Raw genomic sequence first — 24,228 nt, 5'->3', positions numbered from 1 at the left:
AAAGCATTACAGAGTGCAACATCACACTCAGCATTTCTGAAAATCGGGCCACCCCAGGGGGGATTTCCATAAGCTCTCAGAGGTGTCTGAACTTTGCTCCCACGGAAGTCAGCAGTGAGAATATTTCCATTTAGGTCCCTACTTTAATCACCCCAGTTTGTGTTTTTATTTATTTGCCTCACTTCTCAAAGGATGTTAACTCTTTTTGGTCCTGATTCAGGAAAACAGTTAAGCATATGCTTCACTTTAGATCCGCACATAGTCCCAGTGACTTCAACTGGGACTATACAGGTGGTTAACTTTAAGCACATGCTTAAGGTAGAGGTAGTCAATTACTTTTTGTCAAGGTCCAAATTTGTTGGCCAAGGTCTAATCAAAGTCCAGACTCCAGAAAAAATAATAAACAATAATGATGATAAGTAAGTAAAAAGATTTCAGGGTCTGCTCAAAAGCATCTGGCGATATGGATTTGGCTCCTGCTCTGCCTATTAACTACCCCTGGCTTAAGGACTTTGCTGAATCAAGGGCCTAGAGCAGTGTTTCTCAACCTTTTTGATACCAGGGACTGGCTTGCTGCCTTCCTACACTGTGTCAGGGAGATCTCAGGGACCAGCGGTGGTCCACAGACCAGTCATTGAGGAACGCTGGCCTAGCATATAAACAGACTGCTGGTGAGGAATTGCGGAGGATTCCCTTGCCCCAATGTAATAATCTGTAGCCTTACACTGCTAACAGATGAAGTTCCCCTCCAGTTTCTCTGAGGTAATTGGTATACAGCCATGGTCAGAGGTAGGCTTTAGGGCTAGAAAGAAAAATGACTTCTGTTGTGATAAATGGGCCTACAGGTGTATCCTAATTGGTTGCTCAATGGTAAAAAATACATGGAAGTTCATGAGCTGTCACAATAACCTGTAATAACAAATGTCAATGGGAAAAGGAACAAAAGAGAGATAGACTGAACTAGTCCAAACAAATAGGCTACTGATACAAGTCAAGGACAGTTTTAAGATCATGCCCGGTAAACCACTTTCTTTGTGGGTCCTAAAAGAATGAGACTTTGAGGGGGAAATATGGAAGAACAGATTGCACCTACTGAAGCAAGCTTCACCATCATGGCTGCCCCCTCCCCCTCTCCTGGGATCCCATACCTTCTTACTTCTAATCCTGAGGGCTATCCTGACCAGACCCTGGCCAGAGAGAGAGAGAGAGACCCAGGTGACATCGGCATCCCTACCAGCTCCAGCAGAATCCCAACCATCAACTGGGATGTAATGGATCAGAGTTAACAGAAGTAATAACAGCAGCTCCAGCTCATCTCAACCAACTTCTTTTTGCCTCAAAAGGACAATTATTCCCATGTTAATACTATCTGAGACTGTCAAACAAGGAGGTTTTTCCTCCTATAAACTCTCTCTAGCTAAAGGAAGAGGGAAGAAGGGATGGAGTTAAAATGGAAGCCTTATTCCATACTTCACGTTCCAAATATTTTAACTATTTTTTCCTTCTTTTCTTTATCTTTAATAAAAGGTTAAAAGGATGTTGAAGGGTGTGTTTGCTGTGATACTAAGCAGGCTACCGTCTCCACATATACAACCCCAAACCTTGCTTAACGCTGTTTAAAGGTTATGTTAACACTGTTAGCCCACTGAGTGCAGCTAAATTAATACAACACCTCTTCCATCATGGCATCTCTACTGCTTCTGCCTAGAAGAAAATGATTTCTTTCTGTTTTGTTTAAAGCTTGTCAAAAGTTTGTTCTCCTCCTCTTGGCTGCTGTCTTTCAGTTTTATTTTAAATCACTCTACTCTCCATTCTCCTGGCTCCAAAAACTCAATTTTTAACCATGTTATGGTCCACACAGTTGCAGAATAAAGGAGGATCTAGAGTAGGTTGGCTCGTCTGGGATCTGCACTCTAAAGGGCTACCCCAATACTTTTCAAAAGGCCTTCCCTTACCCCCTCCAGACTTTACAATGCTACTCCAATCCCTGGAAAGAGGCAAACAGGGTACCCACCGTTTTATTCCTACTGCCCTCTATTGATTGAACTCAATATTATTTTGACTACACATATGTCCAATACATGACATGAGCTGGATTTTTCGTAAGAGCTGAGTTCCGATTTAGCAATCTAAATGAAATATTAATTTAGGTACCATTTGAAAATCTGGCCACGTAATTTATATGCCAGTGGTTATTGCTTGGCGCTGAGCATGTTTGAAGATCTGTAAAAGCAGCAAAGAATCCTGTGGCACCTTAAAGACTAACAGACGTTTTGGAGCATGAGCTTTCGTGGGTGAATACCCACTTCCTCAGATGCATGTAGTGGAAATTTCCAGGGGCAGGTATATATATGCTAGCAAGCAAGCTAGAGATAACGAGGTCAGTTCAATCATGGAGGATGAGGCCCGGTTCTAGCAGTTGAGGTGTGAAAAGCAAGAGAGGAGAAACTGGTTCTGTAGTTGGCAAGCCATTCACAGTCTTTGTTCAATCCTGAGCTGATGGTGTCAAATTTGCAGATGAACTGAAGCTCAGCAGTTTCTCTTTGAAGTCTGGTCCTGAAGTTTTTTTGCTGCAGGATGGCCACCTTAAGGTCTGCTATAGTGTGGCCAGGGAGGTTGAAGTGCTTTCATACAGGTTTTTGTATATTGCCATTCCTAATTTCTGATTTGTGTCCATTTATCCTTTTCCGTAGAGACTGTCCAGTTTGGCCGATGTACACAGCAGAGGGGCATTGCTGGCATATGATGGCGTATATTACATTGGTGGACGTGCAGGTGAATGAACCAGTGATGGTGTGGCTGATCTGGTTAGGTCCTGTGATGATGTCGCTGGTGTAGATATGTGGGAAGAGTTGGCATCGAGGTTTGTTGCATGGATTGGTTCCTGAGCTAGAGTTATTATGGTGCGGTGTACAGTTACTGGTGAGAATATGTTTCAGGTTGGCAGGTTGCCTGTGGGTGAGGACTGGCCTGCCATCCAAGGATTGTAACAGGTGACTAAACAAACAGGGGTGGGGGACAGGTAACAATAAATACAAATATGTTTGCATAACTTATAGTCTTGTAGGTCACAACAGTTGTGGGTGGTCACCAATCTAACCAATGTCTAATTTGACCAGTCTGAGAGATGCAACAAATCCCATTCACAAAGGCCGCACAACTTCATCTCATCAGTAACACCAAAAATCTGGAGGGATTTATGTGGGTTTCTTGATTCTTAATGGTCAATCTGGTGCAAATTGGCATATGTCCATTAGCTGCTGGGTTTATTGCCCCTTTAGAATTTACTGGCCCTTTAAGATAAGCTGATCTAATGCTTGATGACATTCCTGGAAACAAGGCTGGAAAGTTCTGTGTCCGTTGGGCAACAGCCACTGGGAAGCGAGAAGCAGGAAAGCAGGTCTCTGAGTAGAGAAAGAGAAGGGACAAGGCCAACAGAGACAAGGGCTGGGGGGGTAGTTCAGTGTGAAAAGATTATAGAGACCCGGGAGAGAGTTAATAACAAGCTGGTTTCAATACTGGGCAAAGAAAAGCACATTCAGCCTGGAAAAATGAAGCTAAGAGATCCGGGGACAAATGGTCTGAAATACAGACATTACATTGGAAGGAAAAACCCAGACAGCAGCAAGGTTGAAACCTAGGGGTAGGAGAGGCTGGCAATGTGACATGAGGTGGATGTGAAATGGCGAATGAAATGTTGGCTTTTATACACAAGTTACAAGATGCAGAGCTAAGTGAAAGTGCCTCTTGTATGTTCTGTTCACGTCTGCTCACCCCACGCCACTAGGGGGAGTTCAGTTTTATTGTTGCTAAAAAATTATTAGCAGGTCAGGGGTGGAGTTGTGGAAATGATTTATAAAGAAAAAGTAAGACTCCAATTCATCAGGGCATCTTTGAAGTTAAGTGTCTGCTTAGTGCTTTGCTGAACTAGGGCCCAGACTAATTCTTCCCTTACTCCCAAAGGCGTTGGAAGAGTAAATTCATTCATGTTTGTGAGATGCTCAGATACTGTGGTGATGGAACCAGATAAGCACCTCGATACTTAGTAAAGGCCTGATTCTGCGTTCCTGGTACATGTCAACCTTCCAAAGTCACTGGCGTTGGGTGCACATGGAGTGCAGGTTCTGCCCTATGGGATACCCAAAGTTGTAGATTTGGGAGCTCTAAGACTGCCCTGGGAATGCATGAAGTAAAAATGGCCCAAATCCTGAGGTCCTTACTAGGCAAATTCCCATTTTTGTCTAAATGCCTGATCCTGCTTGCATCGACCCCAATGTCAAAGCTTCTGTAGCCCTCTGTAGTGTAGGATCAAACCCCAAGTAAGGAATGAAAAAAACCCGAGGAATAACCTGGTCCCAAATATCCAAGAACAGGAGCTGACGCATTAATGGAAAGATGCAAAATACGTAAGCGATGCAAATAGAATAAAAGCATTAGATCTGCTGTAACTCCCCTGGACAGAGGTAATGCTCAGACTGGTTTATAATCCATACACCACGTTTCTAACATTATATAAATAATGACATCGAGTTCTGCAATTTTATTGTGATTCTTGTGATATTTGGTGTCTGTCTTAAAGCTGCAAGCCTTGGAGGCAAGTCATTGACTTAGAATCTCAGCTTTATCAAAGAAAAAGTAAAGTTTCTAGCTCTTATGTTTGCAGAGAAAAGCTTTGAAAATATGACCTGAGTGTAATCTAACGTCTTAAAAACTGAGATGAAAAAAAATAATCCAGCACTTATTATTTTTTTAAGCTATTTCATGGTATTATGAGGTTTGGCCCATGATTTTTGAACACTTAGTGTTGGCAATGCTGTAGTGATAAGTGTTAACCTTTTTCATATATAGATTTGCATGAAACACACACAGCCATAATTCAATCTTGTTTGCATCACCACAGAGGAGAGAATTTAACACAGAACATATTAGATTGAGTTTGATAACTAATTGACTAATTTCACCTCCTCTTCTGTTGGCAAATTGTCTATAAATGACTCAGGAGATTTTTTGAATATATCCACTGTTTCAAATGATTTCTCAAACAACTTCAAATAAAAAAAATAAACTCTTGCTCTGTAGGTCATTCACAAGCAATTCATTGTGTGGAAATATGCATAAGAATGGAAAGTGTGAACTGCACATTTCTATTTTTAACTATTGTATTTTATAAATTAGGTAAAGAAGACAGAACCCTGTGCGACCTATTAAACCTTGCAGGAGACATTCTTGATTTCAGATCCAAACAGGTAATATGTATCAAGTGACACACTATCACTTCCCAAGCTCTCCAATATAACAAAATTGCTTTTGCCAACTAACTCAGTGCTCATAAGAGGATTTTTTTAATGGTGTTTCTGTTTTCTCCCATGGGAGGTTCCCCCCCCCCCCCACTTATTGCACCATAATCTCACTCCTTTCTTCTCAGGTGAATTACTTTTTCACTAGCTCGCACTATTGTGCCACTTGCACTGTCTGTTCCAAAGTGAGCTCACACATTAGTTATAATTTTTTTGAAAGTTTTTTGTTTAAAACCTAATTACTAAATCATCTCCTATGTAGTCCTCTTTACTGCTACTAAAGGTCAGTCTACACATAAAAGAGGCCCCAATATAACTGGTTTGGGTGGGGAATTTTGTTTTTTTACTGATATAATGATAGTGGTACAACTTCCGACCTGGTTGTAGTTATACCTGTATAAAGATGCCTTATACAGGTACAGTGTTTCCCCTTTTTGACCTGAGTGGATAGTCAAAATTTGGGGCTCTATGTGTGAACCAGTAGGGCCTAGAAATTGGTAATAGATATGTCTTTAATGTAGGGTTTTTTAATTTTGTTGTTTGTTTTTTTTACAAAGAATGGTACAAAGTTCTGTGTCTCTGAACACGGAAGGAGTCAAACAGCAGGAAATACCTTTTGCTCACAAAACCAAGAGAACTCTTTAAAGCCTGAATCCCGTAGGCTATAGCTATTTGCTAGGTAAGGTATAGGCATAAGTGGAATGGATAACAGCTTTTGGATATTGTAGGATAAGAACATCCACAGATGCATAACCACAAACTTGCCTTGGCAACAAACTGACGTATATGCCAATATGCTTAGATCATTAATGAAGTAACCTATGGATAAGGTGACGCTAATAGTAGGATGGTGAGGAAACACAAACAAGGAAGCAGGGGAAAAAGCCTTCCTGAATATGCATTAGGTGTAGTGGTGTAAGTATAACATATAATAAAAGTTATTTGAGGAAGATAATGATAAACATTTCAGGTTGTTCTGCAAGGGATGGTGTGAGTATTTGGATGTTCAGATGTGCGTTCTGTATTATCTGTATCTACCTTGCTGGGTTAGAGTGTTGGTGACTTTGCTAACTGTTTTATTCAAACGGTTACAAAAACAGAAGGCTCCTAAGAGTGGGTGTTGCAACTGTGCACACTGTAATCCCAACTGAACAGTAATTTTAATAATACTGGGCTGGATCTTTGGACAGGTACCTATCAAACCTCAGAGTGTTAACTGGGAATTCTTAAGTAATCAATATAATTAATACACAATCAGGCAACAGCCCCTGACCCAAAAACTCAAAAAGGCTTTTTGATGGAAAAAGCTTCAACTAGCTCTGAAATCAAGTGCCGATGTATGAAGATTCACAGAAGGAGACTCTGTCTTCTGTCTCTGAACAAGGGACTCCATCAGGATAATGGAAACAATATTATCCACTCTGTTTCCTTTTCTCTGCTTTACTATGGAGCTCCTGTATAGAGTCTTCCTGTTTCCTTTCTGCCAGTCTTAAAGAAACAGTACACATATCTTCACATCCCTTTTGTCCTGCCAGTCTTGGCAGGCCAACGGAGGAGGCTGGCAGCTCATCCTTTGGAGGTTCCCTTTTCCGTTCAGTTTTTTACACGCAGGAGAATGGATGACCTAATGGGATTACACCACGGGTTGGCAACCTTTCAGCAGTGGTGTGCCGAGTCTTCATTTATTCACTCTCATTTAAGGTTTTGAGCGCCAGTAATACATTTTAATGTTTTTAGAAGGTCTCTTTCTATAAGTCTATAATATAGAACTAAACTATTGTTGTATGTAAAGTAAATAAGGCTTTTACAATGTTTAAGAAGCTTCATTTAAAATTAAACTAAAATGCAGAGCCCCCCAGACCGGTGGCCAGGACCCAGGCAGTGAGAGTGCCACTGAAAATCAGCTCGCGCATCGCCTTCGGCCCCCGTGCCATAGGTTGCCTACCTCCGGATTACACGGTAGATCTAACTCAGAGCAAAATCTGGCGCAAGCCTGCTAGTCAGACAGGCTACATGAAATGGGTTGTCCAGGGAGGCAAGAGCAGATATGGGACAAACGCCCCCTGATAATTTTCAGTTTCGTTTCAGAGGGAAGATGAGATAAGCCCCCTCAGATGGACAGCAGTTCCGCCAGTCTCAAGAAGCTGAAGTTTGGGAAGTTGAAGGTGGTGCGTCGGCGCTTGCTGCAGCGGTATGAACATCAGCCCTTCATCTCCTGCCTGGCAGGGCTCTACAGCTGCCGGTGGAAGCGATACCAACGAAGAAGGACTGAGCCAGGGCAATGCTGCTGCAAGATGGTATGTTAGCATGTTGTTACCGTGAGGTGTTAGTTATGGGACAAGTCCATCATCACCCATGTATTCAAAAGGTGCTATGGGCCAAACTCTGCCCTGATTTATGCCTCATGCAGGCTTACTAGCATCTCTGGAGGATGTTAGCAGAAGCTACTGAAGTTAGACATTTTAAAATCAGCAGATCCAGTTAACTTTCATCCAAGAGTTTTAAAAGAGCTGGCCGAGGAGCTCTCTGGACCATTAATAAGTCTTGGAGCACTGAGGAAGTTCCAGAAGACTGGAAGAAACCTAATGTTGTGCCAATATTTTAAAAGGGTAAACAGGATGATCTGAGTAATTATAGGTCTGTCAGTCTGACATCGATTCCAGGCAAGATAATGGAATGGCTGATACACAACTTAGTTAAAAAAGAATTAAAGGAGGGTGTCAAGGTCTTTTCCCTACTTTGAACCTTAACGTCCAAAAAGTGGGGACCTGCATGATCACTTTTAAGCTTAATTACCAGCTTAAATTTGGTACGCTGCCACCAGCCAAAAATATAGTGTTTGGCACACTTCCTGTTCCCCCAAAACCCTCCCTGGGGAACCCAAGACCCAAACCCCTTGGATCTGAACACAAGGAGAAATTAGCCTCCCCCCCTCCCCCGTTTATTTCCCCCCAGACTTTCCCCTCCCTGGGTTACCCTGAGAGGCTACACTGATCCAAACTCCTTGAATCTTAAAACAAAGAGGAATTAACCTTCCCCCTTCCTTTTCCCCCCACCAATCCCTGGTGAGTTCAGACCCAATCCCCTTGGGTCTTAAAACAAGGAAAAAAATCAATCAGGTTCTTTAAAAAAAGAAAGCTTTTAGTTAAAGAAAGAAAAGGTAAAAATTATCTCTGTAAAATCAGGATGGAAAATGTTTTACAGGGTATTTAGATTCATATAGCCTAGAGGGACCTCCCCCCTGCTTAGCCTGAGATTCAAAGTTACAGCAAACAGAGGTAAAAATCCTTCCAGCAAAAGACACATTTACAAGTTAAGAAAACAAACATAAGACTAATCTGCCTTTCCTGGCTATTACTTACTATTTTGAAACATGAGAGACTGATTCAGAAAGATTGGAGAAAACCTGGGTGTACGTCTGGTCCCTCTTAGCCCCAAGAGTGAACAACGAACAAGAACAAACAGCACAAACAAAGACTTCCCTCCACCAAGATTTGAAAGTATCTTGTCCCCCCATTGGTCCTCTGGTCAAGTGTCAGCCAGGTTCACTGAGCTTCTTAACCCTTTACAGGTAAAAGAGATATTAACCTTTAACTATCTGTTTATGACAGAGGGTAATGTAATTCATGCAAATAAACATGGATTTATGGAAAATAGATCCTGTCAAACTGACTTGATTTTCTTTTTGAGTTTACAAAGATTGGTAGGAAAAGGTAATACTTAGATTTTTGTAAGGTATTTGACTTGGTACCACACAATATTTTGGTTAAAAGCCAGACCACTATAAAATTAACATGGCTCACATTACATGGATTAAAAAGTGGCTCATGGATAGTTCAGTGTAAACAGGGAATTGTCATTAAGTGAATGTGTTTCCAGTGGAGTCTCGCAGGGATCAGTTCTATGCTATTTAACATTTTTATTAATCATCTGGAAGAAAACATAAAATCATCACAAACATAAAATCATAAAAATATAAAATCACCACAAGTTTCCAGATGACACAAAAATTGGAGAGAGATAGCTAATGAGGATAGGTCACTGGTTCAAAGCAGTCTCGATTGCTGGGTGCAAGCAAATAATATGCGTTTTAATACAGCTAAATGTAACTGAATACATCTAGGAACAAAGGATGTAGGCTATCCTTACAGAATGGGGGACCCTGTCCTCGAAAAAGTTTTGGGGGTCGTGGTAACATGAGTTCTCAGTGTGATGCTATGGCCAGAACAGCAATTCTAGGATGCACAAACAGGGTAATCTGGAGTAGGAGCAAAGCAAGGTTATTTTATCTCTTTATTTGTCACTGGTGCAACTGCTGCTGGAGTACGGTGTCCAGTTCTGGTGACCGCAGTTCAAGAAGGATGTTGATGAACTGGAGAAGATTCAGAGAACTATTAAAGGATTAGAAAACATGTCTTACAATGGCAGACTCAAGGAGCTCAAACTATTTAGATTGACAAAGAGAAGGTTTTGGGGTGACTTGATTGCAATCTCTAAATATCTATATAGGGAACAAATAATTAATAATGGACTCTTCAATCTACCAGAGAGAGGTATAACGAGATTCAATGGCTTGGAGTTGAAACTAGGCAAATTCAACCTGGAAATTTTTGACAGGGAGAGCTAATAACATTGGCACAATTTACCAAGGATCCTAGTGGATTCTCCATCACTGCCAATTTTAAAATCAAGATTGGCTGTTTTTCTAAAAGCTCTGCTCTAGGAATTATTATAGGGAAGCTCTGTGCCATGTGTTATATTGGAGGTCAGACTAGATGATCCTGGTGATCCCTTATGGACTTGGAATCTATGATTCTTCTTCGAATGATGGTCCCTATGTGTATTCCACATCTGGGTATGCATCTGTGGCATGTGCCCAAGGTTGGAATTTCTTCAAAGCAGGGTCCATTGACTCACGCATGCACAGCAACTCTCCTTGGCTTCTGACTGAGAATATAAGAGGCACTGTGAGTTGACACCTCTCCTGTTCTTTCTTATCACTGTATGGCCTGAGTCGGAATTGTATCCTCTTCACTATTGCAGAACCTGTAAAACATAGTTTTAAATAGTTTATATCGTAACTTAGGAATTCTAGTTAGTATAGAATAGAATACTCCCTCAGTCTGGGGAAATCCTCACTGGTCCCAGGACTATGCCTAGGGTCCCAGGATGCAGAAGAACATAAGAATGACCATAATGGGTCAGACCAAAGGTCCATCTAGCCCAGTATCCTGTCTTCCGACTGTGACCAATGCCAGGTGCTTCAGAGGGAATGAACAGAACAGGGTAATCATCAACTGATCCATCCCCTGTCACCCATTCCCAGCTTCTGGCAAACAGAGGCTCAGGACACCATCCCTGCCCATTGTGGCTAATAGCCATTGATGGACCTATCCTCCAGGAACTTTTCTAGTTCCTTTTTGAATCCTGTTATAGTCTTGGCCTTCACAACATCCTCTGGGCAAGGAGTTCCACAGGTTGACTATGCGTTGTGTGAAGAAATACTTCCTTTTGTTTGTTTTAAACCCGCTGCCTGTTAATTTCATTTGATGACCCCCTAGTTCTTGTGTTATGAGAAGGAGTAAATAACACTTCATTACTTACTTTCTCCACAACATTCATAATTTTATAGACCTCTATCATATCCCGCCCTTAGTCGTCTCTTTTCCAAACTGAAAAGTCCCAGTCTTATTAATCTCTCCTCATATGGAAGCTGCTCCATACCCCTAATAATTTTTGTTGTCTTTTCTGTATCTTTTTCAATTCCAATATATCTTTTTTTGAGATGGGATGACCAGATCTGCACACACTATTCAAGATGTGGGCATACCATGGATGTATATAGAGTCAATATGATATTTTCTGTCTTATTATCTATCCCATTCTGTTCACTTTTTTAACTGCTGCTTCACACTGAGTGGATGTTTTCGGAGAACTATCCACAATGACTCCAAAATCTCTTTCTTGAGTGGTAACAGCTAATTGATACCCTATCATTTTATATGCATAGTTGGGATTATGTTTCCCCACATGCATTACTTTGCTTTTATCAACATTGAATTTCATCTGCTATCCCAGAGGAGGAAATGTTACTGTTGTCTCAGGAGAGGTCCCATCTTTATCCATCAGGCAGGAGTGCCTCAGTACCAATGATGCCACCATTATCAACAGAACTATGCTCAGAATTCGAGGAGTCAGAGGAGGTAGCTGCACCATTGCTCAAATCCTGGTAGACAGCTGAGTCGCTATTATTCCTCTGGTTCTGACCCCCACCTGGTATAGATTCCTGTGAAGGCCACAGCAACCGATCCTTTCTTCTGGCAATATTGGGGCCCTTGGGACCTCTAGGGCAGGCTCTCAGACTCTTCTCAGGAGTTGTACTGCTCTCCCCACACCCCATCAGCCAGTTCCATCAGTGTACCAGATATCAGAGGGGTAGCCATGTTAGTCTGGATCTGTAAAAAGCGACAGAGTCCTGTGGCACCTTATATGCTAACAGAAGTATTGAAGTATTGGAGCATAAGCTTTCATGGGTGAATACATGCATCTGACAAAGTGGGTATTCACCCATGAAAGCTTATGCTCCAATACTTCTGTCAGTGTACCAGATGGAACTGGTGTTCCTCTGGTACCGCCGATTCTAACAGGGGCCTCCTCAGCATCTCTGGACGATGCTATCACTCCTTTGTGGCCCTCTCTGTTGAATGACCACCGGCCTTATCAGAAGTTGTTGCAAAGGGTTGCTAATGATCTACACAACCCACTAGAGGAGTTCCAAGACCCTTAACATCGGCTCCTGAACATTTTACAGCCACAGGGACTGATCAGGCTGGTTCTTCCAGTTAACGAGGCCATATTAGAACCAGCCAGATCAGTTTGGCACACATCAGCTTCTTATGCACCTACACCAAAATGAGCTGAAAGATGCTATTTTGTGCTGGCCCAGGGGGCTGACTTCTTGTTTTCCCATCCTGCCCCTAATTCATTGGTGGTACAGACAGTTATGGAGAGAGCTTGGCTGTACTATCAAAAATCTACCTTGGCAGATAACTGGTCAAAGAGACAGAACCTCATTAGTAGGAAGGTTTTCTCCTCCATAAGCCTCACATTTTGTATAACTAATTACCAAGCTTTATTAGCAAAATATAATTTTAACACCTACGTCAGTCTTATGGAATTTAAAGACTTGTGAAGGCTAGGACTATAATAATGTTTAAAAGGGAACTGGATAAATTCATGGTGGCTAAGTCCATAAATGGCTATTAGCCAGGACGGGTAAAGAATGGTGTCCCTAGCCTCTGTTCATCAGAGGATGGAGATGGATGGCAGGAGAGAGATCACTTGATCATTACCTGTTAGCAGCAAAGAATCCTGTGGCACCTTATAGACTAACAGACGTTTTGGAGCATGAACTTTCGTGGGTGAATACCCACTTCCTCAGATGCATCTGAGGAAGTGGGTATTCACCCACGAAAGCTCATGCTCCAAAATGTCTGTTAGTCTATAAGGTGCCACAGGATTCTTTGCTGCTTTTACAGATCCAGACTAACACGGCTACCCCTCTGTTACCTGTTAGGTTCACTCCCTCTGGGGCACCTGGCATTGGCACTGTCGGTAGACAGATACTGGGCTAGATGGACCTTTGGTCTGATCCAGTATGGCCGTTCTTATGTTCTTATGTAAAGACAAACTCCCCATGGAAGACCGAGTCCAGTTCCAGTCCTCTATCAACGAGGGGAGGTTGGTAGCAAAGTACCAGACTGAGGTAGATCCCCAAGACACAGCATCCAGATCTATGGTCACAAGACTGGTCATGAGACGGGACTTGTGGCTGTAATCACCAGGCTTCCCTACAGAGGTCCAAAATACAATCCAAGATCTCCCCTTCAATGAATCCAACCTTTTTAATGAAAAGACAGTCAAGTAACTACACTCCGTAAAGGACTCAAGATCCATCCTGTGATCCCTGGGGATTTACACTCCAGTCCCCAGAAGGTAACACCAGAGACAACCACACTTTCAACCACAACTACCTCCTGCACCTACTCCATACTACCAGCATCCACCTGAACCTCCTTGTAAGCAACAAAGGCCATTTTTGACATGCACATCAAGACCCATGCAGATGCCACCTACTTTTCCTCCCATCATTTTTGGAGGCCGTCTTACTTTCTTCACCCAGAGTCGGAGCAAGATCACCATGGACAGTTGGGTTCTGGAGATTATCCATAGAATTTATTTCTTTCCCTCCTCAGAAACCACCTTCCTACTTCCGTCACAGACTCCCTAACCAACTGATTCTTCAGCAGAAGGTGGAATCCCTGTTGCTCCAGGGATTATAGAGAGCATCTCAACTCATTATCAGGGGAGAGGGTACTACTCCCCATATTTTCTAATCCCCCAAAAAGACAGAGAAGGGAGACCCATTCTGGACCTTCAGCAACTCAGCATCTTTATCTGAAAATTGAAATTCAAGATGATTACACAGGCAACTATAATCTCCTCCCTTCAACAGAGAGTGTGGTTCATGGCTTTTCAGATGAAGGAAGCATATTTCCATATGGACATTCACCCATCACATAGGAAGTTCCTGCATTTCAGGGATGGCCAAAGCACTACCAGTTCCTCATCATTTTTGTTGGACTTGCAAAGTCACACAGGGTATTCATGAAATTTTTTACCATGGTAGCGGTCCAGATGAGACATTGGGGATATAGGGTATTTCCATACCTGGACGACTGGCTCTTGGTAGGTCAATCTCTCCAAGAACTTCTGTGAGCAACAGAGTTTCTTCAGTGCCTCCATGCCACCTAAGTGTTTGCACAAACAAAGACAAGTCCGTTTTGTCACCCAAAAGGACAATGTATTTTATAGGAGCACAGCTGGACTCTATCTCTGTGAGAGCTTTTCTTCCTGCAGACAGATCTTATGTGATCATTGATGAGCAACCTGATCTCTTGCATCACCCACAAACCTTGAACGATGGTGCATCGGTGTCTCTCCCTGTTAGGCCACATGGTTGCATGCACCTATGTGATGCCTTTCACTAGTCTCCACTTGTAGTGCCTACAGGGGTGACTCCATTCGGCCTATCAATCAAACAGGGATCACATCGGCTCGAAAGTCACCTTCTCTCTGGAGTTCTCATCTCCCTCATTTGGTGGTCTAACCCGAACAATGGCATAGTGGGGACTCTCTTCAGCCTTCCCATATTGAGGGCCACCATCTTAATGTATACCTCCCTTACAGGATGGGGTGATCACTTAGACTGTCACACTGCTCAGGGTACCTGGACCTCAGGGTACCTGGACCTCAGAGTACCTGAGAGCAGTTGGCCTGTTGTGCAAGGCCTTTCTTCCCCTCGTATGCTCACTTCATGTACAAATAATGTCCAACAATATCATCAGAGTGGCCTATATCAGGGATCGGCAACCTTTGGCACGTGGCCCACCAGGGTAGGCCCCCTGGCAGGTCGGTTTATTTACCAGCCATGTCCACAGGTTTGGCCAATCGTGGCTCCCACTGACCGTGGTTCACTGTTCAAGGCCAATGGGGGCTGCAGGAAGAGGCGTGGGCCAAGTGATGTTCTGGCTGCTGCTTCCTGCAGCTCCCATTGGTCTGGAGCGGTGAACCGCAGTCAGTGGGAGCCGCGATTGGCCAAACCTGCAGACACGACAGGTAAACAAACTGGCCTGGCCCACCAGGGGGCTTACCGTGGTGGGCCATGTGCCAAAGGTTGCCGATCCTTGGCCTATATAAACAAACAAGGAGGAGTGAGATCTCATCCCCTCTAGGTGGAAGCAATCAGACTTTGGAACAGGTGTATCGGGAATCATATCACTGTACACATCTCCTGGGTGCTCAGAACTCCCTAGCACACAGATTAAGCAGAAACTTCTCTGCAGACCACAAATGGGAGCTCCACCACACAAAACGAATCCCCATATTCACTCCATGGGGGACTGTGCTATGGGACCTCTTTGCATCCCAGATGCACAGAAAGCTTCCCATATATTGCTCCAGGGGAGCCATAGGCCAAGACTTCCAAGGCGATGCTTTCCCTGACAATTGACCTCAGAGATATCTTTCCTCTCTTCCGCTTACCACCAGAAGTTATATGGAAGATTCAACATGACAGAGCCACCATACTCCTCTTCACACCCTTGGCCAAGACAATTCTGGTTCACAGAGCCCTGACGATGTCCACGTGCCTGCCTATCAGGATCCATGCATTTCAGGATCTCTTAACTCAGGATGGGGAGAAAGTCAAGTACCCCAACTAGCATTCGCAGGCCTCGCAGCTTGGTGTTTGGATGGGTGTCAGACAGGGCTGGCTCCAGGCACCAGCCGACCAAGCACGTGCTTGGAGCAGCACCTTGTAAGGAGCTGCCAATCTTGGGATGGCAGGGCGGCGCTTGGGTTTGGTTTTTTTGGGGGCGGGGCAGCGCTCAGGTTTTTTTTTGTTTCGATGGGGCTGCACTTGGGGGGGGTTGTTTTTGTTTCAGCAGGGCAGTGTTCAGGGGGGTTGTACGGCAGGGCGGCGCTCGGGGTTTGGGTTTTTTTTTTGGTTTGGTGGGGCGGGGCAGTGCTTGGAGTTTGTTTGATTTTTTTGGTTGAGTGAGGCAGCACTCAGGTTTTTTTTTTCAGGGTGGGGTTGCGCTCAGGGTTTTTTTTGTTGTTTTTTTTTGCAAAAATGTTAGAGCCGGCCCTGGTGTCAGAGGTAGAATGCTCATACTCCACCCCTGTTCAGGAAATCCTGACCCCAAGCAGGAGGGATCCTACTAGATTCTGCTATGTGGCTAAATGGAGGTGATTTTTGGCCTGGACATGTTGCCACCAGCATTCACTTGATATTGTGGGTGTTCCAATTATCTGAGATCTCCTCTTCTCAAAGACCTCAGGGTCAGCCGTCAGTTCACTGTGAGTACACCGAGCAGTGATTAGTGCCATCCCCCCCCCCCCCCCAGTTCCATCTTTACACACCTGACCTCGATTCGATTTATGAAGGTCTTGATCAGGACCTTCCCACTGGTCATAGGGGGAATGACTCAATGAGACCTTAACCTTATCCTCTCAACATGAGCAGGCCCGATCTTTGAATCTCTGGTCACATGTGCCATGACCCACCTGTCCACGAAGGTCGTGTTCTTAGTAGCCATCACTTGGACAAGAAGGGTCAGTGAGCTGGGACCTGTGATGGCAGACACTCCTTATACAGTACTTCACAAGGAGAAGGTTTCTGTTAGGTTACACCCCAGATTCCTCCCCAAGATTGTGTCTGAGTTCCACACCAATCAATCAATACACTTACCTGTATTCTTCCCAGTGCCCCACACTTCTTCCAAGGAGAAGAGACTTACTCCCTTCATGTCAGGCATGCCCTAGCATTCCACCTGCTGAGAACCAGACCCATTAGAAAATCTCCAAGGCTCTGTTGCCATGGCAGAAAAGGTGTTGGGAGAAGCCATATCCTCACAGGGGATTTCTAAGTGGAATTCAGGATGCATCTTAGAATGCCACAAACTAGTCAAGCTTCCCCCTCCTGGGCGTATCACAGCTCACTCCATTGGGGCACAAGCGGCCTCCATGTTCTGCTGCAGGGCATCTGCAGAGTAGCCACTTGGAGTTCTGACCTTACCTTCACATCACACTCCACTCTGACTCTGGAGAAGGACCATGTTTTGGTCCTGTGTTTGTACAGCACCAAGCACAATGGAGTCCTGGTCCATGGCTGTGGCTCCTCAGTGCTACCACAATACAAATAAATAACAAATGCGATAACTGTAAAGAATGTCTTCATTTTCTTCTCATGCTGAGCACCACTGGAACAGGCGATATAGCTAAGAGTAATGGGCTGAATTAAGAAAAGGAAAATTTAAGCTAAAAATCAGGGTAGATTATAAATAGTGTGATCAGGTAGATTTTGGGATTGTCTCCTATGGGAAGAGGTGGGAGGCCTCCATCACATGAGTGATCTAAAGCTCTGATAGAGAAAGCATGCAGAATAAATTGTAGGGAACGTTCCCCTGCCAGTACAGAGTTGGACTAGGTGATCTAACAAGGTCCTTTCCATGATCTCTGACTTCTGTGATTCTGACACCAAGCCTCATGCATCTGGGATAAATTGAGGGTCAAAAATATACCTGCAGTGTACGCTGTCCGGTGTTGTGTAAACAAGGCTTTAACCCCCTGGTCTTTCTCTCCATTTCCAGTGGGAATGTGTGTTCTTCCCTTTTCTCGTTGGAGCATTCTGCCTCTCTTTGGTCTTTCTGTACATGTGGGGGGAAGCAAAGAATGACTACAATAACTTCGACTGGTAAGTGCCACAGTCTCCCTCCTCCCCCACCCATTTGAAATTAGGCTTGTCAATAGCTAGTTGTCTGCCTGGAGATGAAGGAAGGGTAATGAGGTCAGGCAGCATGTTCTAATATACTGAGCACGGGACGAAGTGTCAGGAAAGCCAGAGTTCTTCTCTCAGCTCTGACAACACTCAGTTGTGTGAAGCTGGGTACATCGCATTGGGCAAGGTCCTGTGAGAAGCCCTCATTGCCTGTAAGAGGAACTGAGAATACTCAGCATCTGACAGGATTCAGAGTGGTAGCTGTGTTAGTCTGTATCAGCAAAAACAACGAGGAGCCCTTGTGGCACCTGTAAGGTGCCGCAAGGACTCCTCATCCTTATCTCACAGCAGATGCTCAGCATGTTAGATCTTTAACCAATTTGTGTGGCGCCTTTCCTAATTGTAAACTGGGGCTAATTCTTGCTTACCCTGGTCAGGCTGTGAGGATTAGTTAGTTAATGCACCAAGGGCACTTGGGGGATGTAAAGGACTGAGTTTTATTCTGGGGATATCATGAGAGTGCTGCTTGTTTACAAACTAATGACTGTCTCCTGGACTGAATAAGCTCAGAAGCAGAACAATGAGGTTTTCACAGAAAATACAGTCCAAGGCCAAAGGCTCTGGTGTTTGTTGCCGCGGGGTATTGTTATCCCTGAGTTATAACTGGAACTATCTTCAAGTTGTTGTTAGATGGAAATGCTTATTTAAATATCAAGGCCAACATTTTCATACCCAGATACCTAAAGTCAGGCTCTTCAATCCATCTAAATTTAAGAGGCTTGATTTTCACCAGAGCAGAGCTGAGATGCTTTGGGTGGCTCGAGGTGTAAATATGTATTTAGGAGTCTGACTTTAGGCCCCCATGGGTGAAAATTTTGGCCCTAAACTATCTGTGAAATGAAAGACAATACCTACAAAAGTCAAAATGGGCTGTAGCAAACAAAGAAAACACTTTGGTCTGTCTTCCCTTCCTATGCTCATCCATTATCTCTCCTCTCCTCTTCACCTCCCCACTTTCCTCCCTCCTGCCACCTTCCCTTTCTCCCCACAGCTTAGTAAGGGTCTTGCCCCCTGAGTATCTATTATACCTTTTACTTACATGGCTTCAAAACTGAATGGGGCGGGAAGGACTGGCATTCCCCCAGAGTAGATTATCATTATTTGTATTACAGTAGCACCTAGAACCCATAACCCAGGTCGAGCCCCTGTTGTGTTTGGTGCTGTACACATGCATTGTGAGAGACAGTCCCTGGCCCAAAGAGTTCACAATCTAAATAAACAAGACAGACAAAGGTGGAAGAAAGGGAGGATTGCGATTCCTATTTTGAAGATTGGTGAACTGAGGCAAAGGGACTTGCCCAAGGTCACATGGAAAGTGTGTGGCAAAGCCTGGAACTGAATCTAGATCTGAGACTCAGTCTAGTGCCTTAACCACAAGAGCATCCTTCCTTTCCAATATAAAGATGTTTGTAATTCAAACATAACAATTGTTCTGGGGACATGTGCCCTGCCTGTCTCTAGGGAAAGGCACCATGGGAAGAGGGATGGGAAGATTAAATGAAATGAACAAAAACACTGTTTGTTTTTTTTCCTTGCTCCTTCTCTTGGATTTTTTTCTGCTTCATCTAAAAAGGTCAAGCTAGGAAGGCAACTTCGTGTTTGTCAAACAGCTTAAATTTTGAATACACCAGAGCAGAAGGATTATCAGAGCCAATCGGAGTTAAGAGATTTGCCTGTTCACAGCAGGGATATTGAGAAATAATCAGCTGATGACTATACAAATCCTTGCATTCTGAAATATGCATGAAGTGCTCATGCAAATTAGACACCTAGAACCAATCAGAGTTCAGTGAACTCCAAGATTGGGGGAAAAACTGTAACATTGTTATTTATTTGGGTCAGTAACTGTGCAGCACTGCCTCTTAATCTTAATCTGGGCATTTGCAGCACATTTGGCTCAACATTTTGGTTTCTGGGTACTTTACGAGTTCTAAAAGTAAATAAAAAACCCCTGTGCTTTTCTCCACTCAGCCCCAAATTGGTGCATTTTTGGTTGTTTAAGGGAGTGGGAATGGAGTGGTTCATTGTGGAAAGGCACCATCCAGCCGAGCCAGAAGTGCCATGTTTATGGACCAGTTGCAAAGAAAGCTGAATTCTGATATTGTGTTGTTGGGCCTTGTATTAAAAAGCTAGTGCTAGAAACCAAGACTTCATAGAAAGGTGAAAAAGAGGAATTCCAAGTGACACATAAGATGAGCAGTTTGCAAGGGATTGGCTAGTTAAGTAATGCCAAGATGAAGAGGGGTGCGGATGTGGCAGAGAAACAAGATATTATTCCAAAGGATGTCATTAAGTTCCAATATTGTGCAGCCTGTCAGGATTAGAAACACTTTGTTGGATCAATCCAATACTCTCAGGACTAGCAAGCTTATCTGAGCAATGCTCTTGGACCAGTGCTCAGAAATACATTTTATCCCTACCTTGCCATTTGCGTTATGGTCACTCCAGTTTTATGAAGGTGGATTCTATTATATGAACATGTTTCCGCCTAGTAGGAAATGCCTAGCTGTATTCCTTCAGGAGGGGAGAATGGGGGGATGGAAGGGAATTTGTTACTTACATTTATTAAATGGAACTCTTAATAATTGCAGACAGTTTACAAGATTTTATTGCATTTTAGGTACAACTATGGAAACATAGGCCATTGGTTCCTCTGGTCTGTTCTTCTTCTGATTCTAGCTGCAGTCTTGTTTACCTACATCACACTGTTACTGGTAAGTAACATTATATTAAAACAATGCTGCTGCCTGACAGTAGGGTGACTGGATGTCCCGATTTTATAGGGACAGTCCTGAGGCTTTTTCTTATATAGGCTCCTATTACCCCCCATCCCAATTTTTCACACTTGCTATCTGGGCACCCTACCTAACAGCTAGTTATGGACCAAGCAAGTGGTGTTTGCATCCCACATTTATTCTCAGCTAAAGTTTGGGTTTGACAGCACAAAAATATTGAAAACTGAGTCAAGCATCACAGAAAGAGTCACTTTTCTTCTTCTAACCCTGAACAAGGGCATTCGTTAGAATGCAGAAAGCATTATTATCCCTAAAACTGTTTTGCTTCTCTCGCTCTTTTACTGTGGACCTTCTAATTAGAAACATACACTGCCCCTCCCCTGCCTGGTTTCCTGCTAAAGATTTAAACAAAACGCGTGCACACCCTCACAAACAGCTTTCCTGAAAATTCTGCCCACAACTGCAAAAACCACATGGGATCTTACTGTTTAAAAATCTCATGAGATCCTAACTGATCTCCTGAGATTTTTGTCCCACAGTACATGGACATATTATAAGAGGCAGTGATCTTGCGTGATTTCCACTGTTCACAGTGGTGGAACTGTTACGAGAATAGATGTTGTTGTCCTGAAATTTCTGCTATCTTCTCTCCGCACCCCCTCACTCCCACAAAACAAAGCAAAAACCTTAACAGCAAAACGGATTCAGAAAATGACCCCCTTCTGGATCTAGAACCAAAACCCAAGGAACTGGTTCAGTCTCAGATATTTGACTCTGAATTCCCCTTCCCCCCAAACACACTTTGAAATTCTAGGGGGCTGGATCAGATCTGAGCTTACATCTTGGTCTCATCTATGCCACCAATGATCTACATTATTCTTATTTCTTCGTTTCCTTGTGCTGGTCCTCATCTATTTGTTGCATTCACCCGTTGTCCCTCTCCTCCCATACAGAGATTGTTAGCGTTCAGGACAGGGAACAGACTTTGTTCTGTGTTTATACAGAGCCTAGCACAATGAAGTCCTGATTCACGACTGGGCTCTGGGCAGTACTGTAGTACAAATAAATTATAACATTTTCTTCTAACATTGTAAATAAAAAAAGGCAGCAGCTAGGGGCCCTACTTGCCTGTGGCCTTTAAGTGCTACCACAACATAAATGGAAAATGGTAACCACTCTCCTGCTTAGCAATGGTGCAAATATAAATATTTCATGAAGGTGATTTTGGTGCTGGTGAAAGGCAACATATTAATGAATGGAGATATCCTATCTCCTAGAACTGGCAGGGATCTTGAAAGGACATCAAGTCCAGCCCCCTACCTTTACTAGCAAGACCAAGTACTGATTTTGTGCCAGATCCCTAAGTGGCCCCCTCAAGGATTGAACTCATAATCCTAAGTTTAGCAAGCCAATGCTCAAACCACTGAGCTATCCCTCCCACCCTAGAGCCTGTGGTCTGTCCCCTACAGAACAGATCCATCACAGGCATTGGTGGGTGAGAGCTTCACCCACCCCAACACTCCACCACACAAAAGGGTGGATGGCCTGCTGGCTAGGGTACTAGCCTAGGGTTTAGAAAATCCAGGTTCAATTCCCTGCTTGGCTACAGACTTCCTGTGCAACCTTGGTCATGTCACTTAGTCTTTCTGTGTCTCAGTTCCCCACTTTAAAATGGGGATAATAGCACTGCCTTACCACGTAGGGGACAAATACATCAAAGACTGTGAGGTGCTCAGATACTGTGGTGATGGGAGCTACAGAGGTCTCTTCAGCTAGCTAGGTGCTAGTTAGTCTGGGACTGTATTGCTTTACAGAAGCCATAGCAAAGCTGCAGTGTTTCTAATGGCACTAGCCCTACTTGCTGCAGAACTGTGTCTAATTTGGTGATATTGCTCCATACATCTATGTGGAGGAGTGGTGGGTGCCAGAAGGCAATAAACCCTGAAGTAAACAAGATTAGGATAAGAAGGAAACAAGAACATAGAATGTAATCAAGGAAAAAAACCCATACCCATGCTGCTTCGAAATAGACTGCCATTTCTGGTCAAGGGAAAGAAACAGCTCCCTGTGCCTTACTGCTGCAATTCTGAAATCTGACTCCTTCTGTCAAGCACAGGATTGCTCCAATTTAGTACTAACCTAGTGAAAGCTTTTATCGCCACAGACTTAACTGTCCAGAGCTGCTTCAGCCAGAGCCCGCTATTAAAACAGACCTTTTCTGCCCCCTGACCCCAAAGTATTTTTGTAAGGGCATAATGCAGCTGGACCGCTGCAGGGCATAGGTCACTGGTTGTGTTCATTGACTGACAAGCATCTCTGAGTGTGTGACAGCTCTATAAGGTGAGACATGAATTCCCAAGTTTTGGGAATAGATTGACTTGCAGTATCAAAGCCTTAGGTCTGGCTACACAGTATGACTATGTTGGTTAGGTGGGTAATTTTTTTTTTTCAACTAATAGCGTTACATCACTACAACCCCTAATGTGGACACAGTTGGATTAGGTTGGTTCTGGTCCACACCTAAAAATTAGATCTGCCAAAGCACATTGCTCAGGGCTGTGAAAAACGTTGTGCCGTGAACGCCATAGTTCGGTCAAACTAGCTGCCACTGTAGATGCAGGTAGGACAACATCTTGGAGAGGTAGGTTGCCTACATGGATGGAAAAACCTCTTTTGTTGATGTAGGAAGTATCTACATTACAGTACTTCAGAGACACAGCTGCTGTGCTGTGCTGTTGCTGTGCCACTGTTGCGTAGACATGGCCTAAGAATACACTTACATTTTCTGTCTACATCGCTATCTCCATTAGGAATGTGAAAAATAACATCCATAACCAGGGCCGGTGCAAGGATATTTTGCACCCTAGGCGAAACTTCCACCTTGCGCCCTCTGCCCCCACCCCTCCCCCCAGAGCATTGCTTATTATAAACTTTCAAAAATGAATACTGCATAATGTGGCATTGTTCATTAGAATTAATACATATTTGGCTTGAAAATTTATTAATTTCATTATTTAGCCTACATATTTAATGAAAATAATTGAATAACCTGACAGGGTGTGGGGCTGGCTGGCTCTGGGCAGGGCAGGGGATGCGAAGCTGGTTGGAGATGGAGTGTGGGGTTGGCTGGAGACAGGGGGTGCGGGACTGGCTGCGTGCAGGGTAGGGGGTGTGGGGCTGGCTGCAAGCAGGGCAGGGGCTGCAGCAGGGGCAGGATGAAGACAGGTGGTGTGGGGCTGGCTATGGACAGGACAAGAAGTGCAGCAGGGGCTGGCTGCATGCAGGGCAGGGAGTGAGGGGCTGGCTGTGGGCAGGGCAGGAGGTGTGGGATGGCTGGAGACAGGAGGTGTGGGGCTGGCTGCAGGCAGGGCAGGGGGTGCAGCAGGGGCTGGCTGCGGGAAGGGCAAGGGGTGCAGGGCTGGTTGAGGCAGGGAAGGGGGTGCGGGGCTGGCTGCGGGCAGGGGGTGAGGGGCTGGCTGGATACAGGGGTGTGGGGCTGGCTAGAGACAGGGCAGGGGGTGTGAGGCTGGCTGTGGGCAGGGCAAGGGGTGTGGGGCTGACTGGAGGCAGGGCAGGGGATGAGGGGCTGGCTGCAGTCAGGACAGGGGGTTCAGCTGCCATGAATGGAGCTGGAGCACAAAGAGCAGCTGCAGAAGGAAGAGCTGTTGGACAGAAGCTTCTGTGAGGAACCGGCTCTGTCCCATGGAGAGGTACCGCTGCAGGATCTGCATTTTAAATAGCAGTGGGGATGCCCCTGTAGCCCCATGCCCTCTCAGCCTCCTGGGCACTGGCTCTC

The 24,228-nt window shown here is 44.3% G+C and overlaps 1 protein-coding gene and 1 long non-coding RNA gene across 5 annotated transcripts in view; one reads left to right on the top strand and one right to left on the bottom strand.

Moving 5' to 3' along the window:
- The window catches only part of GDPD4 (glycerophosphodiester phosphodiesterase domain containing 4), an 84,841-nt gene that overhangs the window by 26,944 nt on the left and 33,669 nt on the right, over positions 1 to 24,228 (top strand). For 2 of the 4 annotated variants that reach the window (XM_030557931.1, XM_030557959.1), the window contains exons 2-5: positions 5,176 to 5,246; positions 7,386 to 7,594; positions 17,510 to 17,613; positions 20,318 to 20,411. In XM_030557931.1, the coding sequence (XP_030413791.1) occupies positions 7,412 to 7,594; positions 17,510 to 17,613; positions 20,318 to 20,411 (381 nt within the window). In that variant the 5' untranslated portion in view covers positions 5,176 to 5,246; positions 7,386 to 7,411. Of the gene's footprint in view, positions 1 to 5,175; positions 5,247 to 5,901; positions 5,977 to 7,385; positions 7,595 to 17,509; positions 17,614 to 20,317; positions 20,412 to 24,228 lie in introns of those variants that run through there. The other 2 variants (XM_030557950.1, XM_030557941.1) reach the window with 2 other exon arrangements.
- Positions 546 to 23,466, bottom strand: LOC115649218. The gene is made up of 4 exons (XR_003999784.1): positions 23,456 to 23,466; positions 21,606 to 21,609; positions 14,561 to 14,565; positions 546 to 649 (listed from the first exon to the last, which is right to left on the bottom strand). It is a non-coding gene; the product is annotated as an uncharacterized LOC115649218 (long non-coding RNA).

This window comes from Gopherus evgoodei, chromosome 1, assembly GCF_007399415.2.
Source record: "Gopherus evgoodei ecotype Sinaloan lineage chromosome 1, rGopEvg1_v1.p, whole genome shotgun sequence".
Classification (NCBI taxonomy): Eukaryota; Metazoa; Chordata; order Testudines; family Testudinidae; genus Gopherus; species Gopherus evgoodei.
Note: the sequence above shows the minus strand (reverse complement) of the source record. Positions and strands in the feature narration are given on the sequence as shown.